Source organism: Mytilus edulis, chromosome 10, assembly GCF_963676685.1.
Source record: "Mytilus edulis chromosome 10, xbMytEdul2.2, whole genome shotgun sequence".
NCBI lineage: Eukaryota > Metazoa > Mollusca > Bivalvia > Mytilida > Mytilidae > Mytilus > Mytilus edulis.
The window spans coordinates 43,106,772-43,132,115 of record NC_092353.1 but is presented as its reverse complement, the minus strand read 5'-3'; the positions used below and the strand labels follow the sequence as shown (position 1 = coordinate 43,132,115).

The 25,344-nt window shown below is 30.7% G+C and overlaps 1 protein-coding gene across 1 annotated transcript in view; it reads right to left on the bottom strand.

Annotated features, from left to right (window-relative positions):
* LOC139491223 (protein eva-1-like) overlaps nucleotides 1-19,209 on the bottom strand; it is a 65,089-nt gene extending 45,880 nt beyond the window's left edge. The window contains exon 1 of the mRNA XM_071278699.1: nucleotides 18,867-19,209. Within this exon, the coding sequence (XP_071134800.1) occupies nucleotides 18,867-18,948 (82 nt within the window). The 5' untranslated portion in view covers nucleotides 18,949-19,209. The remainder of the gene's footprint in view (nucleotides 1-18,866) is intronic.
* Nucleotides 19,210-25,344: the final 6,135 nt, after the last annotated feature.

Genomic DNA, 25,344 nt, shown 5'->3' with positions numbered 1-25,344 from the left:
TGTATACAAGATTTTTTTGTAGAATATAATTTTTTTATTCAGTGTCCTCAATATAATCTGATACTATCTTCGGGTAAACTATGCAACTTTTTTAGTGTATTTATTTACTGTTAATTTCTCTTCTTTTTTTAAAGAATTTGATCAACTAGCTTTTGGACAATAAAACCTCTATTCATACAGACAATCAGTTAAACTATAATTCTTTCAAATAGTTGGTCACACAATTAAAGTAATAGCACGGAAATAAGACATTTATCTCCTTCAATTAGTAAACAAATTTAATGAATCATAACACATTTTATTCTTCCACCCTGTCTATTTATATCTGGAAATCAATTTAAACTTTTAAATTTATTTTAAGCATTCTAATTACTGTATGAATAAATCACATTAAAATTCCTACATAAATCTCTACACCTTACAAACATTTGACTATGTTCTGTACTTTCTAAAAGTTTGATTTAACAAGACTATTTAGAAACCATTAAACCTGGCCCTACCAACTTTCAGACTATACTACATATTTGAACCTTTCTGGAATTTAGTTTTTCTATTACCAGTTAAAATACAAATGTATGTTAATTTTAAAAATAAAAAAAAAATAATAAAAAAATACTAAAATTAAATTTGTAATTTTGTATATTTTTATTTTAAGACAAATTCTCCCAAACCAACAGCTATGCATTGCACACACAGTTTAAATAAATATATGCAATTTCTGTTCAGGTTGACAAAATATAACTAGCTATTAAAAAAGGGATTTTAATTATCGTTCAATGATAACCTTGTTGGTCAATTACTCTGAAATCATAAAAAATAAACCAACTTGGGTATCAATTTAGGTCTTCAGTTGACTAGGGTGGTCGAAGAACTACCAGGTACTGAAGGACAACACATCAAATCCATCATCAAATAATTTTTTAAGATATGTGAGAAATCAGTTAACGTTATACTAAAAATTTGGTACCAAATATGTCAACTTAAGTAGAAATCGTAATTTTCAACTTAGAGGTATAGGAGACCAATGTATAATAATAGGGGGCTTTTTTTATAGACCTGAAATATGTATGAATACAGTCAATGTCAACAGGACTTAGGGGGCTACCATTTGATTTTTATAGGGGACTAGGATGAAAAATTGTGTCCTGCATTTTTTTAAGTTGTATAATTTCTGTCCTCTGCTTTTTTATTTTTGTCTCTATTTTGTCCTGCCTTCTTTATTTTTCAGTTTATTCTGACTTTTATTTACCTAAATTGTCATCCTTCTTGTTTTTGCAAAGTGTTTTATCATGGCTTTTCTTTCAAATATTGTCCTTGCCCCCACATAAAAATCAAATGGTAGCTCCCTTAATACAGTATACAGATTGGTAACATATGTACTTAAATGTTGTCTTTATTTTATGTACTATTTAAATATTAGCATTATGGTCATGTTTTCACTAAATACATTAATTCTGACTTCACAAAGTAAAATGATTTATAAGTGAGAACGCAAAAATTTATATTTATGTCGGAACTATTAGGTTCTAAAAAATCAGTACTTATATATATAGTTCAACTATATGTTTATTGTGAGAGTAATTGACTACGATAAAAGCAGTAATTTATGTTGGAAACTATTTTTTCAATTTTTTCAAAAGCTAAAGCAAAAAAAAAATTTATTCACACTTTCACAAATGAAAACCTATCATAATCAAATCAAGTAATATATTTCTTAAAACCAATTATAATCTGTTACAGTGTGCAATTACAAAGTCAAATAGTAGCTCCTTCAAAATGATAGTATTTCCATGAGTTAACTATTCAGATCAATTTCTCATTAATATTTAAACCGAAGAAATTAATACATGATGCAGCATTATATAGTGCGATCTGTCAGTATTATATTTTGAACTTGGAAAAAAATATTTCACTTTTACCTTGCAATTTGGTGTTATTGTTTATAAAAATACTTACCTTGTGAAACACATTCTATTATTATATATAGTAAGAGGATAAGGTGTCTGTACAATGCTAGGTATAATGCTAAAATACAAATTCAAGCCCCGGTTTTGGAGGAAGTGAAGAATTTGATTTTCTCTAACATTGTTAGGATGATATTCTAGGCTCTTTATATACAGATATATATATTTCTCTAATTCTTCGTTAATTTATCCCTTTCTGCACCCATTGTTTAAAAAAAATTTAATCAACGTGTGGTTCGTTTGATCTCAGATCTTCATTGATTAAATTCCGATTATGACGTCGAGTTTTCTTGCTTTCTTCTGAATTTCCTATTGTGACGGTATGAAAAAAAATGCCTGATGACGTCACAAAGAAAGAACACATGTTTTGCAGATCATTCGAAAAAAAGGAATACGTTTGCCTGCATATTGTTTGAAAATCATTAGATAAACAGATTCTACCACCACATTTTGTGTAATACGATATTTATCCACTCTCGACAGTTTAATTTTAAATATTTAAAACGCTCAGCGAGCCTCGCTTTTTAAATTTGAAAATTTAACGGCCTCGAGTGGATAAATATCGTATGATCAAACTCGATGCAGTGGTAGAATCTATAGATGTTTACAATTTATACATGTTCAAACTATTTTTCTTTGTACGTATACTTGATTATTGTTGGTGATTTTGTTGTTGTATAAAATAATGAATCCACAGCAATATGCTTCTTGTGAACATATTTATAAATGGATATCAAAAATTTGGTTCAGCATTTTATATCATTTTCAAGCAGACGGTCTTGTAACATCTGTGACATTTTTACAATTAGATATCATAGAAGACTAAAAGCATAACAGAAGTTCAAGATAAGATTGTATTCACTTTTTATCAAGAAATGTCATCACCCTAAATCAAAGCTCTGACCATATAAGTGTTTAGTAAACAATTGAACTAGATAATAACTTATGAGCAAGTCAAGTCTGAGTGTAATGATTGCTTGATAAATATTTATATCCAAAATTAGTTCAGTCAGTAACCAGCCAAATTGAATTTAGTAAAATATTGTTTTCATATCCTATTTTTGGCAAAAATTTAGGTCTTTTATTTACTAAGAAAAGAACTAAGAAATTTGACCATGTTTGGAAATACATGAAACTAAAATCATGGGACATTTATAGCACTCATTCATGTGTTCTAGATAAAATGATGTGAAAAAGGTTTGTATTTCCCTTTGAGACAATAATTTCTTGTTCGGTAATTCATCTGTTTTCATGATGTCATGTTTAGGAACCCCACCATATATTTTGGTTTTACTCAACAGACAATAAATAGATCCAAGGGATAACAAATGAGGCCTGATCCCATTGGTTTATAACAAGTGAGGCCTGATCCCATTGGTTTATAACAAGTAAGGCCTGATCCCATTGGTTTATAACAAGTGAGGCCTGATCCCATTGGTTTATTTCATATTTGATTTGGACTAAAATAAGTAGATATTAGAGTACTAAATAATTTATAGGAGTCAAATTCAGTGTATTAGCTCTGAAAAAAGCCTCTGAATGTGTGTCGATCATATTGACAAACACATGTACGATCATATTGACAGCCACATGTACGATCATATTGACAGCCACATGTACGATATAAGTTAGTTGATTGATTTGTGGTGTTTTACACCACCTTCAACACTCTAGGAGATATATTTGTGGCCAGTTTTTATTAGTGGAGGTAGCAATCTGGGTGGTTAAAGAGAACCACCAATCTTCAGCAGGAGAACTGTCAAGATCAGAGTGAGTCACCTGCCAAATTTTAAGATAGAATAATAGTTCTTGCTCTATCTTATCCTTCATGATGACACTGCACTATTTACTTTGGGATAAGTTGTCATCTATTACATAACATTCACACTTAATTGTCAGTTTAATAACAGCATTATTTACCATAGGAATTTATTGTATCAGGTTCATATATGGGTCTGTAGACTGTAATTCTTTATCTTAGGTAATCTTTTAGCTGAAGTAACAGTTCAATTTAAAGCCTCACTTTGGCAAAACAAAACTCTTTTTATAACTGGAGAAGGCAGTCAAGGATCCTTGCATCTCCACCACCTAAACTATATAAGTTTAAGGCTGTTGATATTTAACAGGAAATCTTTTGCCTTCTTTTTTTATTTACAAATTGTACAAAAAAATCAAAAATATCTAGTTGAGTAAAGAAAAAAGACAATTTACAGAGGATGATAAGCGGTTCAAATCGAAGATTGGCTTAAGTTGCAGAGTGGTTTAAGTCAGAGTGGTTTTAATCAAAGAGTGGTTTAAGTCGCAGAGTGGTTTAAATCAGAGTGATTTAAGTCACAGAGTGGTTTAAGTCAGAATGGTTTAAGTCAAAGTGGTTTAAATCAAAGAGCGGTTTAAGTCAGGACAGTTTAAGTCAGAGTAGTTTACTTAGTCAAAAAGCTGTTTAAGACAAACAGTGATTTAAGTTAAAAAGAGCGGTTTAAGTCAAATGAGATATCTATCCAACAACAACAAAAACAACAAACAACAAAAATAAGTTTTATGGTCTCTTTGCTCTTTATATTCACTTGAACACTTTAAACTGTCTCTGAAGCCCATATTCCATTAAAAATTATAGAAAGGAAATAATGATTATGGCTTAAAAGTGTAATGTTCATGAAACTCTTTGTTTATTTATAAGTAGTTAAACTGCCTTAAGGTCTATACAGAATTAAACAAGTATTTTATAGGTGCTTTTCCATTTTCATAAACTATTTTGTCCTAAATATGCATGGAACAAAACTGGATCTTCAAGCAAAAAACAAATCAATTACAGGCCACAGATTTATGCTTGGCATTTGTCAAATATTTGACACTGAATGTAAAAGTAAGCAGCAATCAGTTACAAGTAAAACAATAACTTGGCAAAACTATTCAAAAAGTTTCGAAATCAATTGACCATGATTCAGGGGGCATGGCCAAATAATCACCATGGAAGTGAGATGTGCCAATACAATTGTGTATCTAATATCATTGATCTAATCTTATCACAAACTAATACATTTTTGACACCAACACTGAAGCAACAAGCCACAGTCTTTCTTTTTTTACTTTGTCGAGGCCACACAAAAACATACATAATTCCAAGTTTTTCATAGATCTAACTTATTAAATATTTTTTTTTACATCCAACAGTTTTCATTTATTTATCATTGAAATAATCTATTAACTAATAATAACTTTAAACATATTAATTAAATGTGTTCCACCTGGCTCAGGCAAAATGGCCATTTCACTTTTGTATAGGATTGGCAGCTGCTCCTTATTTACATTTTAGATAATCTAACAAAAGGGCAGTTGGACAAATGCTTGTATGGTCAAACATAGTTAGAAATATTTATTGAAAATCAATTATCATAATAAAGAAAATTATTTTGATAATGAATTAAATATATTTAAATTATATAGGTGCAATATTTTACAACTACATTTAAATATCATTTCAATCAGACAAGTTTTTTTGTTCTGTCATGTTGATGCCAATCTCTTTATAGTATTCTAAATGGAAATTATCTTTTTTTCAATTATCATAAAAAACAAACAATTAAATTTAATTCATTTGTCAATTTCGGAAAGTTAATGACATTACAAATGAAAATTTCTGCACAAAATAGTCCAATTTCAAAACTATGAAGAATTTTACTATTTTGGCAGTTTCAGAGGCAGCATCATAAAATACATAACTCTTGAAATCTATGTATTTTATGATGCTGCCTCTGAAACTGCCAAAAACTGCCTACTGTTTTTTTTCATGTTTTCAGTCAGTTCTATACTGCTTCAAACCTTGATCAACTGTAATCCTTTTCTCTTCTAAAATTACAAAAAAAATCATATGGGACTCAGTATTGTCTATGGTAAAGATTATTTAATGTAAAATTCATGTATAATCTTACAAGACAAATATTTTGATAATAAATTAAAAAGATCCATGTTGTAAAGTTATCAAACTCTACAAGTACTTGATAAGGTAAACATGAGTGATCAACTTAATGAGTAAAATCAACCTTAAATATTTTTGCATGATTTGATTTAGACAGCCGTGCACCCCCCCCCCCCCCCCCCCCGCCCCCCCCCCCCCCCTAAAAAAATATTACAAAAAAACGGCTGTCTAAATCAAATCATGCAAAAATATTTAAGGTTGATTTTACTCATTAAGTTGATCACTCATGTTTACCTTATCAAGTACTTGTAGAGTTTGATAACTTTACAACATGGATCTTTTTAATTTATTATCAAAATATTTGTCTTGTAAGATTATACATGAATTTTACATTAAATAATCTTTACCATAGACAATACTGAGTCCCATATGATTTTTTTTGTAATACTGCTTCAAACCTTGATCAACTGTAATCCTTTTCTCTTCTAAAATTACACCCCCCCCCCCCCCCCCCCCTAAAAAAATATAACTTATAGGAAAATTTTAAATAAAATCTTTAATCAAAATATGGTCCTTCAACTCCTTAATCTCAGGTCAGTGCCTCCCGTGATATAAAATTCTGGACTTGTACTTGATTTGGAATTTTTTACTAAGTTAGATGACCTTTCAGCGGTTTTTTCTAAATACAGTAGCTAGCCAGAATCTATATGCTGAGCTACTTGTCAAAAACTATCCTCACAGGATAGGATAAAAGAAATTGACAAAAAAATAGTATATGTATGAGAAATGTTAGAAAATTTGTTGTATGGCAAAGAATTACAATCAATTATGAGCTCTGAACCATTAAACATTATAAAGCCATTTCATTATCCATATTTACATATTTTAAAATCAAAAGAAAAATAATACATTGACTTTCTTATTGAAAATTAAAAGTTAAATCCTGAAATTTAATCGAATTCCTTGGAAACAGAGTACCCAAATTATCTTCAAAGACGTCCAAATGGTCAGATCTTAATCCTGGCATTTAACCTTGTGGCGTAAGACCTCTATAAAATGTAAACAGTGGGAATTTATGCTCTGCCATTAAATTACAACTTTAATTAAGTTCAAATTTAGAGATCAACATAATGAGTTTAAAGTTTGATCAAGCTTTGATATATTTGGTCATTATGGCTAAAGATTGCTGACCAGCAGCTAATTTTAAATACAGTGGCTACCCAAATCCTCATGCTGATCTACTTTTAAATGAATGGTAAATAAAATGATGTAATATTTAATGTTCTCCACCCGTGGGAGACTATAGGATTTATATTGTTATAAACTTAAAGGTATTATTATCTAAGAAATAACCAGTCATTTACATAAGTAAGACTACCATGTCAAAAATTTATTTCAAACAAAATTAAATCTTGAAACATGAATTCACTGGTACAACTTGATTGCGATGAAACTGTAAATTATCTTTTTTTCAATCATTTTTTCACTTAACAAATTTCTTCAATTTCCCAAACTTATCATTTCCACCAATATGAAACATGAGTTAAAAATTAATTACATTATCATATCGCTACTTGTATCCAAGATAAGTCTTTTCAGTGATTTTTTTTCTCTCTAAAATGGTTTGTATCAATCATAAATTTTACTTGATAAAATTGAGAATGGAAATGGGGAATATGTCAAAGAGACAACCACCCGCCCAAATAAAAAACAACAGCAGAGGGTCACCAACAGGTCTTCAATGTAGCGAGAAATTCCCGCACCCGGAGGCGTCCTTCAGCTGGCCCCTAAACAAATATATACTAGTCCAGTGATAATGAACGCCATACTAATTTCCAAATTGTACACAAGAAACTAAAATTAAAATAATACAAGACTAACAAAGGCCAGAGCATACAGCATTAATTCTAACACAATCCTTTTTTTAGTCTCAATCAACTCATGTGCATTACTTCTAAAAAAAAAATAGTAATATCGTTAAATGTCAAGCTTCCTCTATCATATACGTTAGTTTTATTCCAAATAAAACTGTACCTTCAAAGCAAACACATAACTTCAGCCCTTAAAGTACAACAGTAACCTGGACTTCAAGCAAAATGCCAAATACCCCTTACTCAGCCGAACACTTTGGTGACATAAGAATATTGGGTGAAAAAAAACATTTTCAAATCTCTTCTATTATGACATATATATCGATTTCTTTCCTTTTTCCTTTTTCAAAAATATTCTAATTTTGGTTCAAATATTTAAAAAATCATAAACCTGTAGTATACCGGTACAACGATTTGTAAAAATTTTAAAGCCTCCTACACTGCCTAAAGACCCTCATTTGACCACAAACCTTCTTGCGGCTAAATCAGATCATTATATAGAAGTACAGACATTAGAAACTTATAATGGTGTTCAATGTATTAGATAATCCATAGACTATTTCAGTTTGAGTGTTTCATTTTGAATTATGAAGCTAAAATATGATAAAATGAAGAAATTCAGGCATGAAAGTGTCAATATCCTCCATAAACAAGAGCAATATAAAATGTAACAAATACAGAAAATCTAACTATGATATACTCCAAAGGAATTTTTTATATCAGGCCATATAATGATACCTACTTGACCATATAATTATCACACCTTCTACATACCTGGCTTCAAAACATGTATCTATAATTGGAGGTCAAACATTTCAAAATAAATTTCACTGTAATCAAACTAAGTTAAAAGTTCACTTGAGGCCTAATAATGCTATCATTTTCACATTTTCAACAATAAAATTCCAATAAAACAGATTTATTTCACCCTGAGCTTACAAGGATTATATCTTATTTCAGGTAGAATGGCTACTTGGATAGTCATTTTGTGCCTGTCCATCATGACTGTGCCCTGCAGCTATCATCTCCATTACAGCTCAATTTCTCTGAAGTAATTGTAAGACATGTGATCTACCATGTCTACAATGGGTTAACATGATACCAAAACATTTATTTTCACAAAGTAAGACCATGTACCTCGTTATTTTCTTGTTAAGACATTGACTTAGTGACCAAAAAAATTATTCTTGTTTTTATGCTTTTTTATAGCTGATGTTCTCAGATAATTTGTGAGAATCGTGAATGGAAAGGACATTTATGTTTATTTGAAGAGTTAAACCAGTTGGAAAGTACTATCATACTACTGAATAAAAGACTACATGAACTTGTGAAAGACTACTTTCTAGATCTTTAAATTTTCCCCTTTTGCCCTTTCTTCCCGTTTTCAACATCTACTGGATTTAAAACTGCCATATAGTTATAATATACTCATGAATTAAGCATATTAGTACTAGTTAGTACTGGTATTACAAACAATAAAAGTATTTTGTGATACTGCTTAAAGCTAATTAACAAAGATAAATGGTGCACATTGTGACATTTTCTATTCATCAGTACATGTACCTAAAGGATATTAAGATTGCTTTAAACAAAGATGCTTAATCAATTAATCTGTTGAACATTCCAGGTAAAATATCAGGTGAAACTTTCCTTTGGAGTTGTATCAACACATTGTGAACAATTACTTTTTAACAGATGCTATCTTTAACTTGTCACCTTTTAACTACTTTCTTACATAATCCGGAACAGTTCTTCGACTATTTGACTTTGATCAAGTACGCTGATATATCAGGTATACATTTCAGGCAAAAAAACAACAGCCCATAAATCGTTTAATCAAACGGCAATAAAATCTGCAGGTAATAATTAGACCTTTTAAAAAGGTGTGCATATATTTTTATTAATAAAATCAAACACCTGTAAACCGTTGCAAATGTGACATCTTATAAACTGTAGGTATCTTAAAAGAATATTTAATTGACTTTTTTTTTCTCTTTCTAATGAATTTCAGGACAACAACAACAGGTGTTTTATAACAGTATATATTGTAGTTAAAAGAGAACTATAAATGTTGAATTAAGATTTGAAAGAATCAACAAAGTTTGAAAAGGATGTCTTTTCAAATGACCTTGACTTTTCTTGAAATCTTCCATATGAACTAGAAAAAAATCAAAACATAATACAGTGGCAGAGGAGGGTTCTGGGGGTTAGAACCCCCCCCCCCCTTTTTTTTTTTTATGAACAATGCATTTGAATAGGGACATATGGTTGGGAACACCCCCCCTTTTGAAATTGGCTGGATCTGCCACTGTAATAACCATTAAATATACATGCAATTTAAAAATTTTGGAACCATTTTTGTATGTTGTATAAATTCTAATATACCCCTGGCTATATAAGTTATGTATTTCAATAATAAAATACACCACTAAAATCAAGATAGAAAGAATTGAGCTTTCTTAATATCATCAAAAGAAAGTCAACCAATAGGATATTGTGTCTACTCTATTATTATTCAGCCTACTAACTGAATTATTACAAAAAAATACCATTAAAAATGGTAACAAAGAAGAAAACTAAAAAAACATCCACTTGGGGAAAGAGGCCTACTTAAAACAAATTATGGCCATATCATAAAAATTATGATTGTGCATAAAATTCCATGTTGTGACATACATGAGTGACAAGAGTACCTCCATGACACAGACAGTGATCAGTGGATTTTGTCAACAAGTCCATTTGTTCTAATCCATTATCTCATACCACACATAATAAGTTAACCTTTTGATGAATTTCTTATTTTTGAAGTACAATACAAAGTGGCCAATCCAAGGGAATGGTTCATGGGGTTGGAACTCCCCCTTTTCTTGGACAATCAATGCATTTGAATGGGGACATATAGTTGGAACTCCCTCTTTTCCTGGGTTGGGAATGGTCCCTTTTTAAAAATGGCTGGATCTACCACTGATACACCAGGGATTACCAGCAGAAAAATAGCATTTCATTTCTGAAAATATTGTTACTATTGGGAAATGTTTATAGATGCGAAAAATGAAGCCGTGTCAGGTTTGAAATAATAAAAACTTGCAATCATAATTTCAGAAGCTGGATTTTCCTTTATTAAAGTTTTGTAAATTCATTATTTAGATTTCATGTTTTAGTCAGTTTTCAGGGATCCGCAATAATAAATGAATTTATTTCTGAATTAACAGTATATAAAACAAAACACATTGTATGTTCTGTGCCAAAAATCTACACAGTATTCACAGAAATTCAAATAGCTGCTGAGTTTTCGTAGTGCAAAGATAACTAAACTTCATTTTTAATTGTTAGTAATGCATTCTATAACAGCTCATGCAGTTAAGGATGTACTTTGAAGTTTTTATTGATTTATCACATTTTACTTTCAATTATTCAAGGGCATTAACTCTCCTTTATGTCAAAGTTTTCAATTTGAATACAATCCACATTGAGATAAAATTTGAACTTAACAAGACAAAGAAAATCATTATTCTAGTGCACAGAACCAATTAAGATAATTAAAATGCAGATAACACCATAATAATGCATAATGAATTCAGAAACGACAATAGATGCCTCCATTCTAAATAAGACCATCCCCAAACCTTTTTTACTTCATTCTAAACTTGATTGGATAATATTTCAGGATCATTTTTCACAGATCACAATCAAAGTTACCCACAATGCTTTGATCTCTTCTCAAGTAAAATATTGCTTTATCAAGATAAATATTTTCCTTTACAAAAAAGAGACACTTAAGGCCTTAAATTTAAAGTAAAATGAGAATATGCTAATATCAAGTTTTTAAATCTCAACGTTAAAGAAAAAGATCTGTAAGTTAGAAAGCTATATGGATACATGGGACAAATAAATGTAACTTGTATTTGTGAATCTTTTTGAATGTTACAAAATGTTTTATACATTGTTTCATATTATAAAGCATTTAGATTTTGTAACAGTAAAGTAATATATTAAATGAGATAACTCAGACTTGTATAAAATACATGTAACTATATTTATCAAACTTTATCATCAGAAACAGATTGGTGTAAATACCACAGGATATATAACTGTGCATTTGTGATTTTTTAAAAATTTTAAATCAGCATAAAATCAGAAACTTTTAATATATTTTGTTCATGTATTATTCAATCAACAAGTTATTTTACATTTGGTACATTCTTAAACTTTTTAACTATTGTGATAAAAATCTTGGATTTTGCAATTCTCAAAACAACAAAATATATTTAGTCTTAAGTGCATTACACTATTGTAGACTGAAGGTACACCAAAAGATTTAATAGAATTTTAAAAAAAACAGGATCTTAACTTTCTATACAACAAGCCTAGTAATACAAATGTATAATGTTAATAATGAATGATATATGTGAATGTACTATACTAAAATTCCTACAATTTAGAATGATCAATTGTGGTAAATTAACTGTCTAAAATTTTGTCTTGGTTAAAAAAAATCAATGGTTTAACTTATGAATGGAATGTGCCAGCATATTAATAGAAACAGTAACAGACATTTCAAAATTAAAACGGCACCAAAATAAAAAAAAATATTGGGGATCCAATATCATTTGACTACTTTTATTTAAAGTATTTAGTCTTATGCAAGTTACTTTGGTAAATTAAGGCCACCAATGGATCAATGACATTCTATAAAGTTAAATAGTTGATACATGAACCCCTCAGAGAAAATGTCATTTGAGGGATTCTAAATTACTGGGTCCTTGTGTATCAAGGTGCTTCAAAGATCACCTTTGACACAATTTGCAAGTATGGTCTTTATAAACAATGATAGTCCGTCGGAAGGGGATGATAAATGGCTGACCCGTTTTAAAAGAGAGCCATATCTATAAATATAAAACCTTTTTGTTTCAGGATGAAGCAGTTTTTCAGGTAAGAACAGGTGTGTGGCAGGGTAATCAGTTTTGTGTCATTAATTTCACACAACACACACTCAAAAAACATTAGATACTTCATCACTTTTTATTATCCCCTTTGAATCTAATGACCATATGATAAATTGTCCTTTCTGTTTATCTTGTTAACCCAGGGATGTATTTAGTGCAGTTTGTACACAAGGACAAGAAAAGATATATTTTATTTTATTCCCCTCACAGTGTGTGATTGCCAATAATTACTTACGTTCACTTCATTTGAACTTTGGTGGATATTTGTCTCATTAGAAATCATTACATGTAAGAGTGACGTCTTTTTTGCTAAACTATAGAAATTTTTTTTTAAGGGTCCAGCTGAAGGCGTCACCTCCACCATGGAATTTTCATGCTGTGTGAAAGACACCTTAGTGGCTTTAAAGGTTGTTTTATGCTCTTTTATTGAGTTGTTGTCTCTTTGAATTGATACATCCCCCTTTCCATTCTTTACTATAGAATACATCTTCTTATTTTCTTATGTTTGCAGGGTCCTCCACCAATAAATACTGGCCCCACGAAATAGCCCAAAAGCGGTGCTTATACAAGAATATCATATCATATCACATCATATATATTTGCATGGTGGCTGTATCAATAGCATATATATTTTGTGTTCTACATTTAAAGCGAAATACTTCATGACATGTTTTTTGTGAAAATCGTATGACTCAATTACACCCACTATCATGTAAAATCCAGATTTCTGATTTTATATCAATAAAATCTTTAACTTTGACTTTTGTAAAATAATTTGACCAAAGTTTTACAATTTGTTATATACATTCTTAAACAAATCATGATTTTCAATTTCATAAAACCCTAATAAAGTAATGTTAAATTAAAGATCTAAAGGTGTCAAAATCTTAACAGATCTATATCAACAATGATAATAACTGAACATAGATATTGTCATACACATTTATATCTCACCAACAGATTTAAAATTTGCCGATTTAAGGAAAAGTCAATAAACAGGTGTCGCCATAATACTTCTGCATAACTAAGAAAAGTACTTAGAAAAATATCAATTTCAAGATCTATTTTCTCTTGACATTACACTCCACTTTAAAAACAAAAATGATCTAGACCATTTTTGCTGAGAACTTTTATACCTTGATATTCAAGATTTGTTTTCTTTCAATTTTAAGAGTTTGTAAAATATTTGTAAAACCGAAGGATTTTTAAAAGTATACAATGCATACTTTAAGTAAGAATAATCACTGTGTTATTGTAAACTTTCAGATTTATTTGTATGTACATGGACTTTCAAACCCAAAATATAATATAAATTTACAAATATTTAAAATCTTTTTTATGTTTCTGAGTTAATGTTTATGAGTGAGATTTGCTTAGATAAATTGATGTGCCCGCTGCATCTTCATACCTCATTCCAGCCATTTTAAAAAGGGAGGTTCCAACTATATTTCCCCATTCAAATACACTATGATTAATTGTAGCCAAAAAAGGTTCTTTTTGGATCAGCTGCCACTGACATCAAAGGTACGAAACCTTCTCTATTTTGAAACCATCCTTATTTATATTTTAACATCAATTTTGGCAAAAATGTGGCAAATAAATGGTAAGATCTACACCCCCACCCCTTTTTTTTCTCTTTTGTTCTTAACTATAAAACCCTTAAAGGGACATTTTACAAAAGTACAAATGTATCAGATAGTATCATATAAGATTGTTTTACTTAAAAGATCAATATGTGTCCCAGCTGAGTTGTGATAATTCTATTCTATTTGATGTTGTATGATTAATGCAAAGCCTCCCTCTGATGCTTATCTACAAACGATTGTACTATATTGTATTATACCCATTATACCTTATAAATAAAAATTGCAAGATAGTTATTTTTTCAACCAAGATTTAAAACAAGTCTGGTACCTACAAGAGTAAAAGAGTAAAATTTTCCAGTTCCTTCTATTTGAAAAAATTAAGTCTCTAAGTTGAGGGGAGGTGGAGTACATACAAATGTATGTACATAGAATAGAGTAAGTATAACGAAATGATGAAGGGCTTTCCCAACCCCTTTTACTGTTTTGAATGATCTCCCAGAGGCAATTTGAATGTCACCATCCTTAGAATCCTTCAAAGGTGGTATCTTAACATTTGGAGGATCCTGTTTGGCTAATTTTTAGCCACTGTATATAATGTAAATATGTTTAACATTAAGCTATAACTTATGCTATTTTAATTGTAATTGGACTGTGGCAAATATTTGATATCACAATTTTCATCCTCTATTTTCATGTACATAGCACCACAGTTCTGAGACATTCCACACTCCCGCACCAGAATCTTTCCTGTACTAGGAAGAAGATCTCATACTCATCCATAAAGAGGAAATATTTAATTCAGTCAGGAGTAATTTTAAGAGGTTCATTCATCTAAGCTATACACTACACTATTTTAAAAACCACATACTAAGTCAAGGGTTTATCTTTTAGAATTAAAGTATTAGGCTGGTTCCTAAATGTCTCAAAAAACTCCTAGTAAATACAACTGGTCCAGTCTGGGGGCCAATTTTAACATTAATCTGCCTGAGTATTTTTCATTCATACCTACATGTCCACTATCAAATGACCACATGTCTACATTTGTTTACAATGGTCACTTTATCTGTTTTATCCAATAAATACACAACATTCCATATGTTTTAATCTGGACTAAATACACATTAGGTGGTTACATTTGATGGTATTGTCAATAAATATTGATTTCTTGGACATTTTGATTATAACATTTCAGTTATGTATTGAGTTTTAATTATTAAGAACCATTAAGTAAGTTTGCTAATGGAGCTTTAAAACTTTTAGCTTTTTATTGTTATATATAAATATATATATGACACTTAAAAAAGAAAAAAATCTAATAGAATGTGGAAACATTTAGGAGCCTCTGGCCTTTGTTAGTCTTGTATGTTTTTTGTCTTAGTTCATTTATATATTTTGGAGTTTAGTGTGACGTCCATTTTCACTGAACTAGTACGCAATTTTATTTAGGGACCAGCTGAGGTTCACCTCCAGGTGTGGGATTTTCTGCTGCGTTGAAGAACCATTGGTGGCCTTCAGCTGTTGTCTGCTCTTTGGTCTGTTTGTTGTCTCTTTGACATGATTCCCCATTTCCATTCTAAATTTTTTTTTAAATTTAGGGATCACTTAACTTTTGTTATCAGAAGACGTTAATCAATCTGGAAACAGTATATCTAACAATATATATGTTCCTGAATCAATTAATGCATATTATTGATATGCATGTACAGATATTTCCATAGATGCACATGCACATATAAATCAAAGTATATGTACATGTGGCAATTGTCAAAAAGTGACAGCAATAAACTCATCAATATATGCCATAATTTTTTTAATTAATATTTCTTCTATGTAGCACAGATGAACTAGTGTTTGGCAAATGTGGTGTGCACATGAAAACGGGTAAAAGAGTCAATTGTGGTGTGCACACTAAAATTCAGGCATCAGAGTCAAATTTAGATCATGATGGGTCCACAGAACCAATAACTCACCTACAGCAAAAAAAAGGGGTTGCAACCCCCCAGAACCCTCCCCCTGTATCTGCCACTGACACTTTAAACATTGTAGACTATAACATAATTCAGGACTAAAAAAAGTTTTTTGTTGATTTTGTTTATCATGGGATTTTCTATTTAAAGTTTCTCTCTATCTATTATTGAATCAAAATAATAGGTAATGGCACAAGAAAATTGTTAAATTGTCCTTAATGGCAATACATCCTATAAGGAATCAAAATGAATTCAACAATTTGATTTGTTTGAAGATCTTGTCTTGTTGATCACTATTCCATTTAAAGCTTCTTTCTATCGGTTTCAATTTTAAAATTAGTAAAAATCCATCACTAAAGGGCAATAACTCCAATAAGAAGTAGGCTGACAATGCCCATCTTTCAAACATAAGGCATTATGCAAACACACCAAATTATTATAGGAATGGTTTGACTTATAGGTGGATCCAGGGGGCTGGGGTTGATTATGTAGGGAATCACTGAAGCATGAAATTGAATGGAGCAGCCTTAGGTCAGTTACCCCCCATCCCCCACCCCATTTAAAAATTCTGGATCCCCAACTGCTTATGAATCAGGATGTATGTAACTCAGCAAGGAAAGTTGTATTAAAATATCTTGTTTTTCTTGAGCTGTCTATTATTCTTTAAATGTATTTATATTAAAATCAAGGTGTTTATTACCTCCAAATTTTTTTATGTCCTTTCCTTTTCCTGACATCATCTCAAAACTATGTTTTACTTTTTGTAAAGCATCCAGAACATTAATATCTAAAAGATTTTACTTTTATTGTGTAATTTGAATTTCGTATAAAATTATTAGTTAATTATTTTGTATTAAAATAATATGACTCAAATAATTTCAAAGATTTCCGTGACTTCTAATTTCAAGGTTTTTTTTATTGCTGAATCCTGTTTTAATCTGTATACAAATAAACAAGATTTTTATTCACACCTCAACAGCATTTTACAACTAAGAGCACAATAAAAGCCAAAGAAAAAAATTCAATAAACCAAGTTTATTTTAGTACAAAGTATTAAGTTAAGAATATATCTTCGTATTAAAATGACATTAGCGTTACAAGAAAGGGCATTAATACATGCCCTTTCACATGTTAACGCCTGACATACCACAATAAATTTTCATGAATTTATTACACAAAAATTATAAAAGGTTACATAAATAGTCTGAATCAAGTTGTATACATATACATGTTGTATACATATTTTACAAATGTCAAGTCTTAAAGTCACCTGACATAATGAGATTTTCTAGGGATCAAAGGATTAAAGCACTTATAAGTACATTTAGGAAATCATTAAACAAGGTGTTTATATTTCTTAGTCTAGTCAAAAATAATAAATATAAGACAAACACTGCCTAGATTGATGACAGCAGACTCATTATACAGTACTTGTGAATTTGCTATCAAAATTCTATATTTCTTAGTCTAGTCCAAAATAATAAATATAAGACAAACACTGCCTATTTTGATAATAGGGACTCATTATACAGTACTTGTGAATTTGCAATCAAAATTCTATATTTCTTAGTCTAGTCCAAAATAATAAATTTAAGACAAACACTGCCTATTTTTATAATAGGGACTCATTAAACAGTACTTGTGAATTTGCAAAATCAAAATTCTTCAAATATCAGGATACTATGACACCTTTTATAGCCCATAATAAATTATTGGTCAAATATTTTGCAAGATTGAATTACCTATGTATAATGTGAGAAAACTGACACAAAATCCCACACCATCAATTCACCCCAACATAAACTATAAAATTCTTTCTATCTTATTGTCCAGTAAATTGCCTCAATTATAATGAAATGACTAGTAAATTAATTTTCTAATTGAAAACTTGAAACCTATTTGACAGCATGTTAAAGGGATACTTTTATAACTATATCAAAATAGAAATAAATCAATATTTTGAATATAATGGTCAATATTAATGTCCAATGGCCTTTTGTCATCAGATGAATTTAATAATTAATGATAATTTAATGTTTCTTGAAAGTCAAATTTGACAGATGTAACTTAATTAAGGGGGGATATTTATAAGTTGGTGACAAGTATGGAATTAGGCTAATAGTATTTTTTAAGATTTAAAAATAATTACACAGTGTTATCTTTAAACAGAGACATATAATACATTCATGACATTGTCTCTGCTTTAAACAATATCATACTGATGATCAAAGTTGAAATTATGCAGGTGTCTATAAAAGCCAGTATATAAAATTGAAGTCGATTTAGCTAAGTATGTAATAAATGTGTAAAATAGTTTATTTATTTTGACTAAGGACACACAGTATTAAAGTAACAAATGTGTAAAATAGTTTATTTATTCTGACAAAGTACACGGCAAAAGCATATTTGGGCAAAATCATTTCGTATACCATTTTTTTCTCAGTAGTTGATCCATGTTTATCTGGGTCCTTTGATCTTTTTACCGCAACATACTTTTATCTACTATGTGATTTCATGTGAAAAGTAGTAAAACTGTGTAACTAATTCCTTTTGATCAACTATAATCAATAATTGGTAAACAAATAAACTACATTTAATATGTAAACATTATCTTACCTGAATAAGATTCTACGTCGCTGAAGAAAATAAACAGTGTTGTAAAAAATATTTGATATAAATTCCTGTGTATTGGGGTCATGTTTACCCGGCAGTTCTCACACTGTAAAACCACTTTAACCACAGAATTTCATCTTTAGTAATATTTTTTTCCGTGTATAAATTATAGAACTTAATCCAAAACATATTGAAAATCCCTGTCATTCTGTTATTTTCGTTAAATTCATCTTTTCACATCTTACATTTATTCCAACTTGACCATGCTTTACATATTTGAGAAATTGACAAAATGACGTCACAGTAAAAACCACATGTGGTCATCCTTGTGGGCGGGTCTTCAAAATAAAGGGAAGCGAAATGTATTTGAAGCACGCAGGTAAAAGCCAAACATACCTGTTATCGTATCAGCTGTAAACTTTTGTAACTTATAACTGTTTACTATTTTACAATGATTTACATGACCTTTCAGTTTAACTTTAGAATTTGATAAAAAAAAAGATTAATTACTTTTAGGTCTATTTTTTTTATGCTAACTATGTCCCAGGTTTACTGTAATACAGTGATTAAAATGTAAACTTGAGGCTCACAGGAGCTTTAACAAATAAATTGTTATCCAGAAACAAATTAGCTCTTTAATATAGTAAAAGTTAGTAAACAGCTTGCAGGTGTTTTCCAGAGAAATAAATGCAATACAATATTTCTTTTCTTTCTTTACTACATCACAAAATGCAAATTTATTAATATAAAAATATAGTTGATATAACAGTCTTTGTGTATATTGTTTTAAGTTATATCCGAGGCTGATTAAGAGGGGACCTGCCCCACCTCCCTCTTGAGGGAAAAATTTGGTTGATTCTATAGGGAATCACTGAAGCATGACTGGAGCTGACCCCTTCTTAGCATTGGCGGATCCAGGGGGTTCTAGGGGTTGGAACCCCCCCCCCTTTTTTTTGGACGATCAATGCATTTGAATGGGGACATGTGGTTGGAACACCCCCTATATCTTGGGCTGGGAATCCCCCCTTTTTAAAATGGCTGGATCCGCCCCTGCAGTCAGTGGGCCCTCCCTTATTGAAATATATGGATCACCTACTGTATATGTAATGAAGAGTGAATGTAATGTTAACTGGCAGAAAAGTCAATTTATATGTATACAAATATGGATATAAAGGGCTGTTTGGCAACATTTACTTCTGGGTACTATCTTAGCACTGGCGGATCTAGAAATTTTCATAACTTAGTGGGGCCCGCTGACTGCCTAAAAGGGGGGGGGGGGGGCTTCAGTCACGCTTCAGTGATTCCCTATATAAGCAACCAAATTTTTTCCCAAAAAAGAAGATCTTATGATTAAAAAAAAGCTTCTGTCAAAGTTTGATAGAAATTAGGATACTCAAGAAAGTTATTAAAATTTCACAAACTTTAACCACAGAGTGAATATTTTTGGACGTTGCCTACGATGACACTGACAACGGAATGAATGAATGACATATTTGAGAAATTGACAAAATGACGTCACAGTAAAAACCACATGTGGTCATCCTTGTGGGCGGGTCTTCAAAATAAAGGGAAGCGAAATGTATTTGAAGCACGCAGGTAAAAGCCAAACATACCTGTTATCGTATCAGCTGTAAACTTTTGTAACTTATAACTGTTTACTATTTTACAATGATTTACATGACCTTTCAGTTTAACTTTAGAATTTGATAAAAAAAAAAGATTAATTACTTTTAGGTCTATTTTTTTTATGCTAACTATGTCCCAGGTTTACTGTAATACAGTGATTAAAATGTAAACTTGAGGCTCACAGGAGCTTTAACAAATAAATTGTTATCCAGAAACAAATTAGCTCTTTAATATAGTAAAAGTTAGTAAACAGCTTGCAGGTGTTTTCCAGAGAAATAAATGCAATACAATATTTCTTTTCTTTCTTTACTACATCACAAAATGCAAATTTATTAATATAAAAATATAGTTGATATAACAGTCTTTGTGTATATTGTTTTAAGTTATATCCGAGGCTGATTAAGAGGGGACCTGCCTTTTGCTTTTGCGACAAAAATTGCAGGCTCCACAAAAATTATCATCAAAGGTCAATAACGTGAAAGTATAATGAGGATAAAGAGAAGATTGGATAGGTTCAACAGCCAGTGGCAGTAATTACATGAATATCAGGACAAGAACATGTTAAATGTGATATGATTATGAACTGTGTTTTAAACTTGACTGGATGAAGTTTAACTTCCAGCAGTGAGTAATCATATATAGTTTAAGTAGACTTCAACTTGAGGCACCTTGGATATCTCCTCTGCAAACAACTAAAGACTAAGGTTTCTGGCTTTGGACAGGCATATTTACATGTTGTCTTTTTAAATATTGGTATATCTATAAGTAATGCTGTAAGCTGCCAGTAACCCCATCTTATCCTTTAGATTCTTTTATCTCTCCAAGGCTCACTGTCACTTCTCTTTTGGACTCTTTCTTAATATGTTTGCTCCACATGTTCTTAAGTTTTCCCCTTTAATTTTTCTTTCAACATCCAATTAAAGAACAACAATTTTGTATCTTTTTCATTCATAATTATCCTAGACATATCAAATTAATGCTTTTATATTTGAGAAAAACAAACATTTTAGGTAAATATAAAATTGAAAATGTGTACAAAAATGGTATCAGAAAGGTCAAGGGTAACATCAAATTATCTAAGGCCAAATAAAATAATATGTGGGTTTCCTAATTACATCTTTGAAAAAAAAGGGTAGGTTGGTAGGGATTTTGTTTTTACATTGAGTCTATGGAAGAGAAATTTTGACTTTAGCAGTGCTTATTGAAAAATGAACACAAACACTTTAAGGTAGGCTATTTCTAAACTTAAAATATAGGGTAGGTATGGAAATAGGAAACGCACATATTTTTTTTATTTGGCCTAATACACAAAGAGTATTGTTACAATGATCAGTCATTAGTAGAAACATATTTGCTAATTGATATCTCTTTTATGAGTCACTTTGATATAAGATGTAAGCCTACCCGGAATTTAACATACTTATATTAAACCCTAATCTAAGGATTGGTAAATCAGTATCTTAATTCATAAGAGTGGAAACAAAATCATCAATTGTTTCTTTGTCAACACTGTGAATACAAATGAAAGAATTTCCTAAAAAAAATAATAGCAATTTTAAATTGTATGACCCTTGTCACGCATATTAGTTAACCTTGCATGTATGCTGAGGAGTATCGGTATATAGTTAGCTCTACTAACAAGGCTGTTGATGTTCTTATTGAGAAAAAAAAATATGACTGTTTCAATTGAAACGGACATTGATTTGCTTGGCAAGCATTTTTAATATTATTTAAGGGTTTCTTTGTTCCTATGCCCCCCTCCCGCCAAAAAAAGGGTATTTTTCTATGAATTTCATTTTTTAAAGGAAATTTATCACCAAGCATATTTGGAATTGTTCAAATGTTTCTTTCTTCCTGGATTACGTTATTTGTAGTAATATATGCATAAACAGAATGCAGTAAATGAAATGACATCTCTTCATATAAGGCAATTGCATAAAAAAAAGGCAGTAAAAAGATAGAAAGAAGAGTAGAAAGGTTCATGCACAACAATCTTTGGCAATAAGTTATAGAAATATCTTCAGAATAAAAATACTGTAATCAGATCACAGAGGGGTGAAAAAGATTATGAGTTACAGAAAATAGAATAACTACATTAAGCAATCTCCACAGGGTATCTTTTTTTCTAATAATTTAAAGTAACACTGATCTCAGAAGATCCTCTTATTTAATGATAAACAAATGTAATGCTTAAAGATTTAAAATAAAAAAACAAAGACCTGTGAATTGTAACATCCATTGAAATGATCTGAAATGATTATACTATTATATCATAATACTTCAAAGAAATTAGAAAAAAGATCTTTCATTCAAATGTATCTTAGGTATTTGATTGGTGGTTGTAATCTCACTAGATGGTAATATTATTAGATATGATATTAAATAACTCGAATAATTCAGCGCCCTCTATCCACTACTTTTAATGGAGTGATCGAAGTGATCGTAATATAACGACTGGATTATTCGGGTTAGATATTAAAGGGAAACTTCGCAAATAAATCAAAAATTGATATTATGTCCATTCTATATAGAAATGCTCAAATTTAAATAGCATTATTAGATGGTTAACGAACAAGACTTAAATGAGATTAATTTCACTCCCGGCATGCTCAAAGACTACGTCACATAAGTCAGGAAGTTTGATAAAATAAAATTGATAATTCCCAATTTTCTCCTTTATTACTTTTCATATCGAAATAAAACTTGGTGAATATGTTTTTTATGGTATTATGAACATAATAAGATGAAAAGTGAAAAATCGCGAATTATCGCTTTAACTGCTATTAAAATTTAGGTCTATTCTGTATTTTCTTGAGCTTTTAGTTCATCAACCTACAAAGTGTTATGAATTTAACATGCAGTTTCAGTTCAGAATACATATGAGTGATTTTAACACTATTCTATTGTACTTGAAACATTAAGATTTTTTAGAAGTAAATAAAATTGAGAATGGAAATGGGGAATGTGTCATAGAGACAACAAGCTGACCAAAGAAGATATGGTATGATTAGAAATGAGACATCTATCCACCATAGTTCACATGAAGTGGATGGAAGTAGTTATAGGTAACCGTACAGCCTAGATTCTAGGTAAAATTATCTTTGTTGTCATTTTTTGTGTAGCTAACTATCAAAGTTGCATGCAGAAAAAACATATTTTTTTACCTTATCAAACTAAAAGCTGATGTTGAACCAAAAGCTTCAATATGAATATTGTGCAATGAAATTTAGTTAATAAATGTAGCACACTTTTAAAATGTTAACCAACTTTGAATCTTTCCCTTACTGACCTATTAAGCAGTATACTAGATAAAGAACTGCTGACTATCAGGCTCACCTGAGTTCATCCTTGATTTAAGATAGGGCTTGTGTTATTTTTTTCTTCTGTTCGACATGATTGGGTCTGTCTTTCTTCAAAGCTCTGGTTATTAATTGCCCTATAAGACATCTTTTTTTAAAGCTTTTGTCCATTTGTCTTGATGGATAGGTTTCTCTTTGGAAATTACATCACATCACTTCATTTTAAAACCAGATGCTCTGCAGGGCGCAGCTTGATACGACTACAGAGGTCAAACCCTGAACAGTTGGGGCAAGTATGGACAAAACATTCAAGCTTGATACAGCTCTGAATTTGGATTGTGATTAAAAAGTTGACACAGAATGAATGTGGTTTAAAAACTTTTAAAAAAATTAATTGAAAATTTACCTACCGGTATTATGGTCAAATATCCAGAATTTAAATACATGGTTAGATTCAGCATATCAAAGAACCCCAAGAATTCAATTTTTGATGAAATCAAAAAAGATCAATTTTGGACACTTTTGAACTCAATGTGGACCACATGATAAAGGGGCCCAAATATCAACAAGAATGTGTCCAAAGTACACGAATGCCCCACTCATACTATCATTTTCCATGTTCAATGGACCGTGAAATTGGATAAAAAATATAATTAGGCATTAAAATTAGAAAGATAATATCATAGGGAACATGTGTACTAAGTTTCAAGTTGATTGGACTTCAACTTCATCAAAAACTACCTTGACCAAAAACTTTAACCTGAAGCAGGACAGAGGGACGAACGAACAGACGGACCAATGGACAGACAGACGAACCGACGCACAGACCAGAAAACATAATGCCCCTCTACTATTGTAGGTGGGGCATAAAAATCTAAATGCATGGTTAGATTCAGCATATCAAAGAACCCCATATATTCAATTTTTGTTGAAGTCAAACAAAGTTTAATTTTGGACCCCGATTTGGACCAACTTGAAAACAGAGCCCATAATCAACAAGAATGTGTCCAAAGTACACGGATGCCCCACTCGCACTATCATTTTCCATGTTCAATGGACTGTGAAAATGGGTAAAAAATATAATTAGGCATTAAAATTAAAAAGATCATATCATAGGGAACATTTGTACTAAGTTTCAAGTTGATTGGACTTCAACTTCATCAAAAACTACCTTGACCAAAAACTTAAACCTGAAACTCGCACTTTCATTTTCTATGTTCAGTTGACCGTGAAATAGGGGTCAAAAATTTAATTTGTCTTTAAAATTAGAAAGATCATATCATAAGGAACATATGTACTAAGTTTCAAGTTGATTGGACTTCAGCTTCATCAAAAACTACCTTGACCAAAAACTTTAACCTGAAGCGGGACAGACGGACGAACGAACAAACGAACAGACGGACGGACGAACAGACGCACAGACCAGAAAACATAATGCCCCTATACTATCGTAGGTGGGGCATAAAAATGTAAGTAGATTCAGCATATCAAACAACCTAAGAATTCAATTTTTGTTAAAATCAAACTTAAGTTTGATTTTGGACCCTTTGGACTTT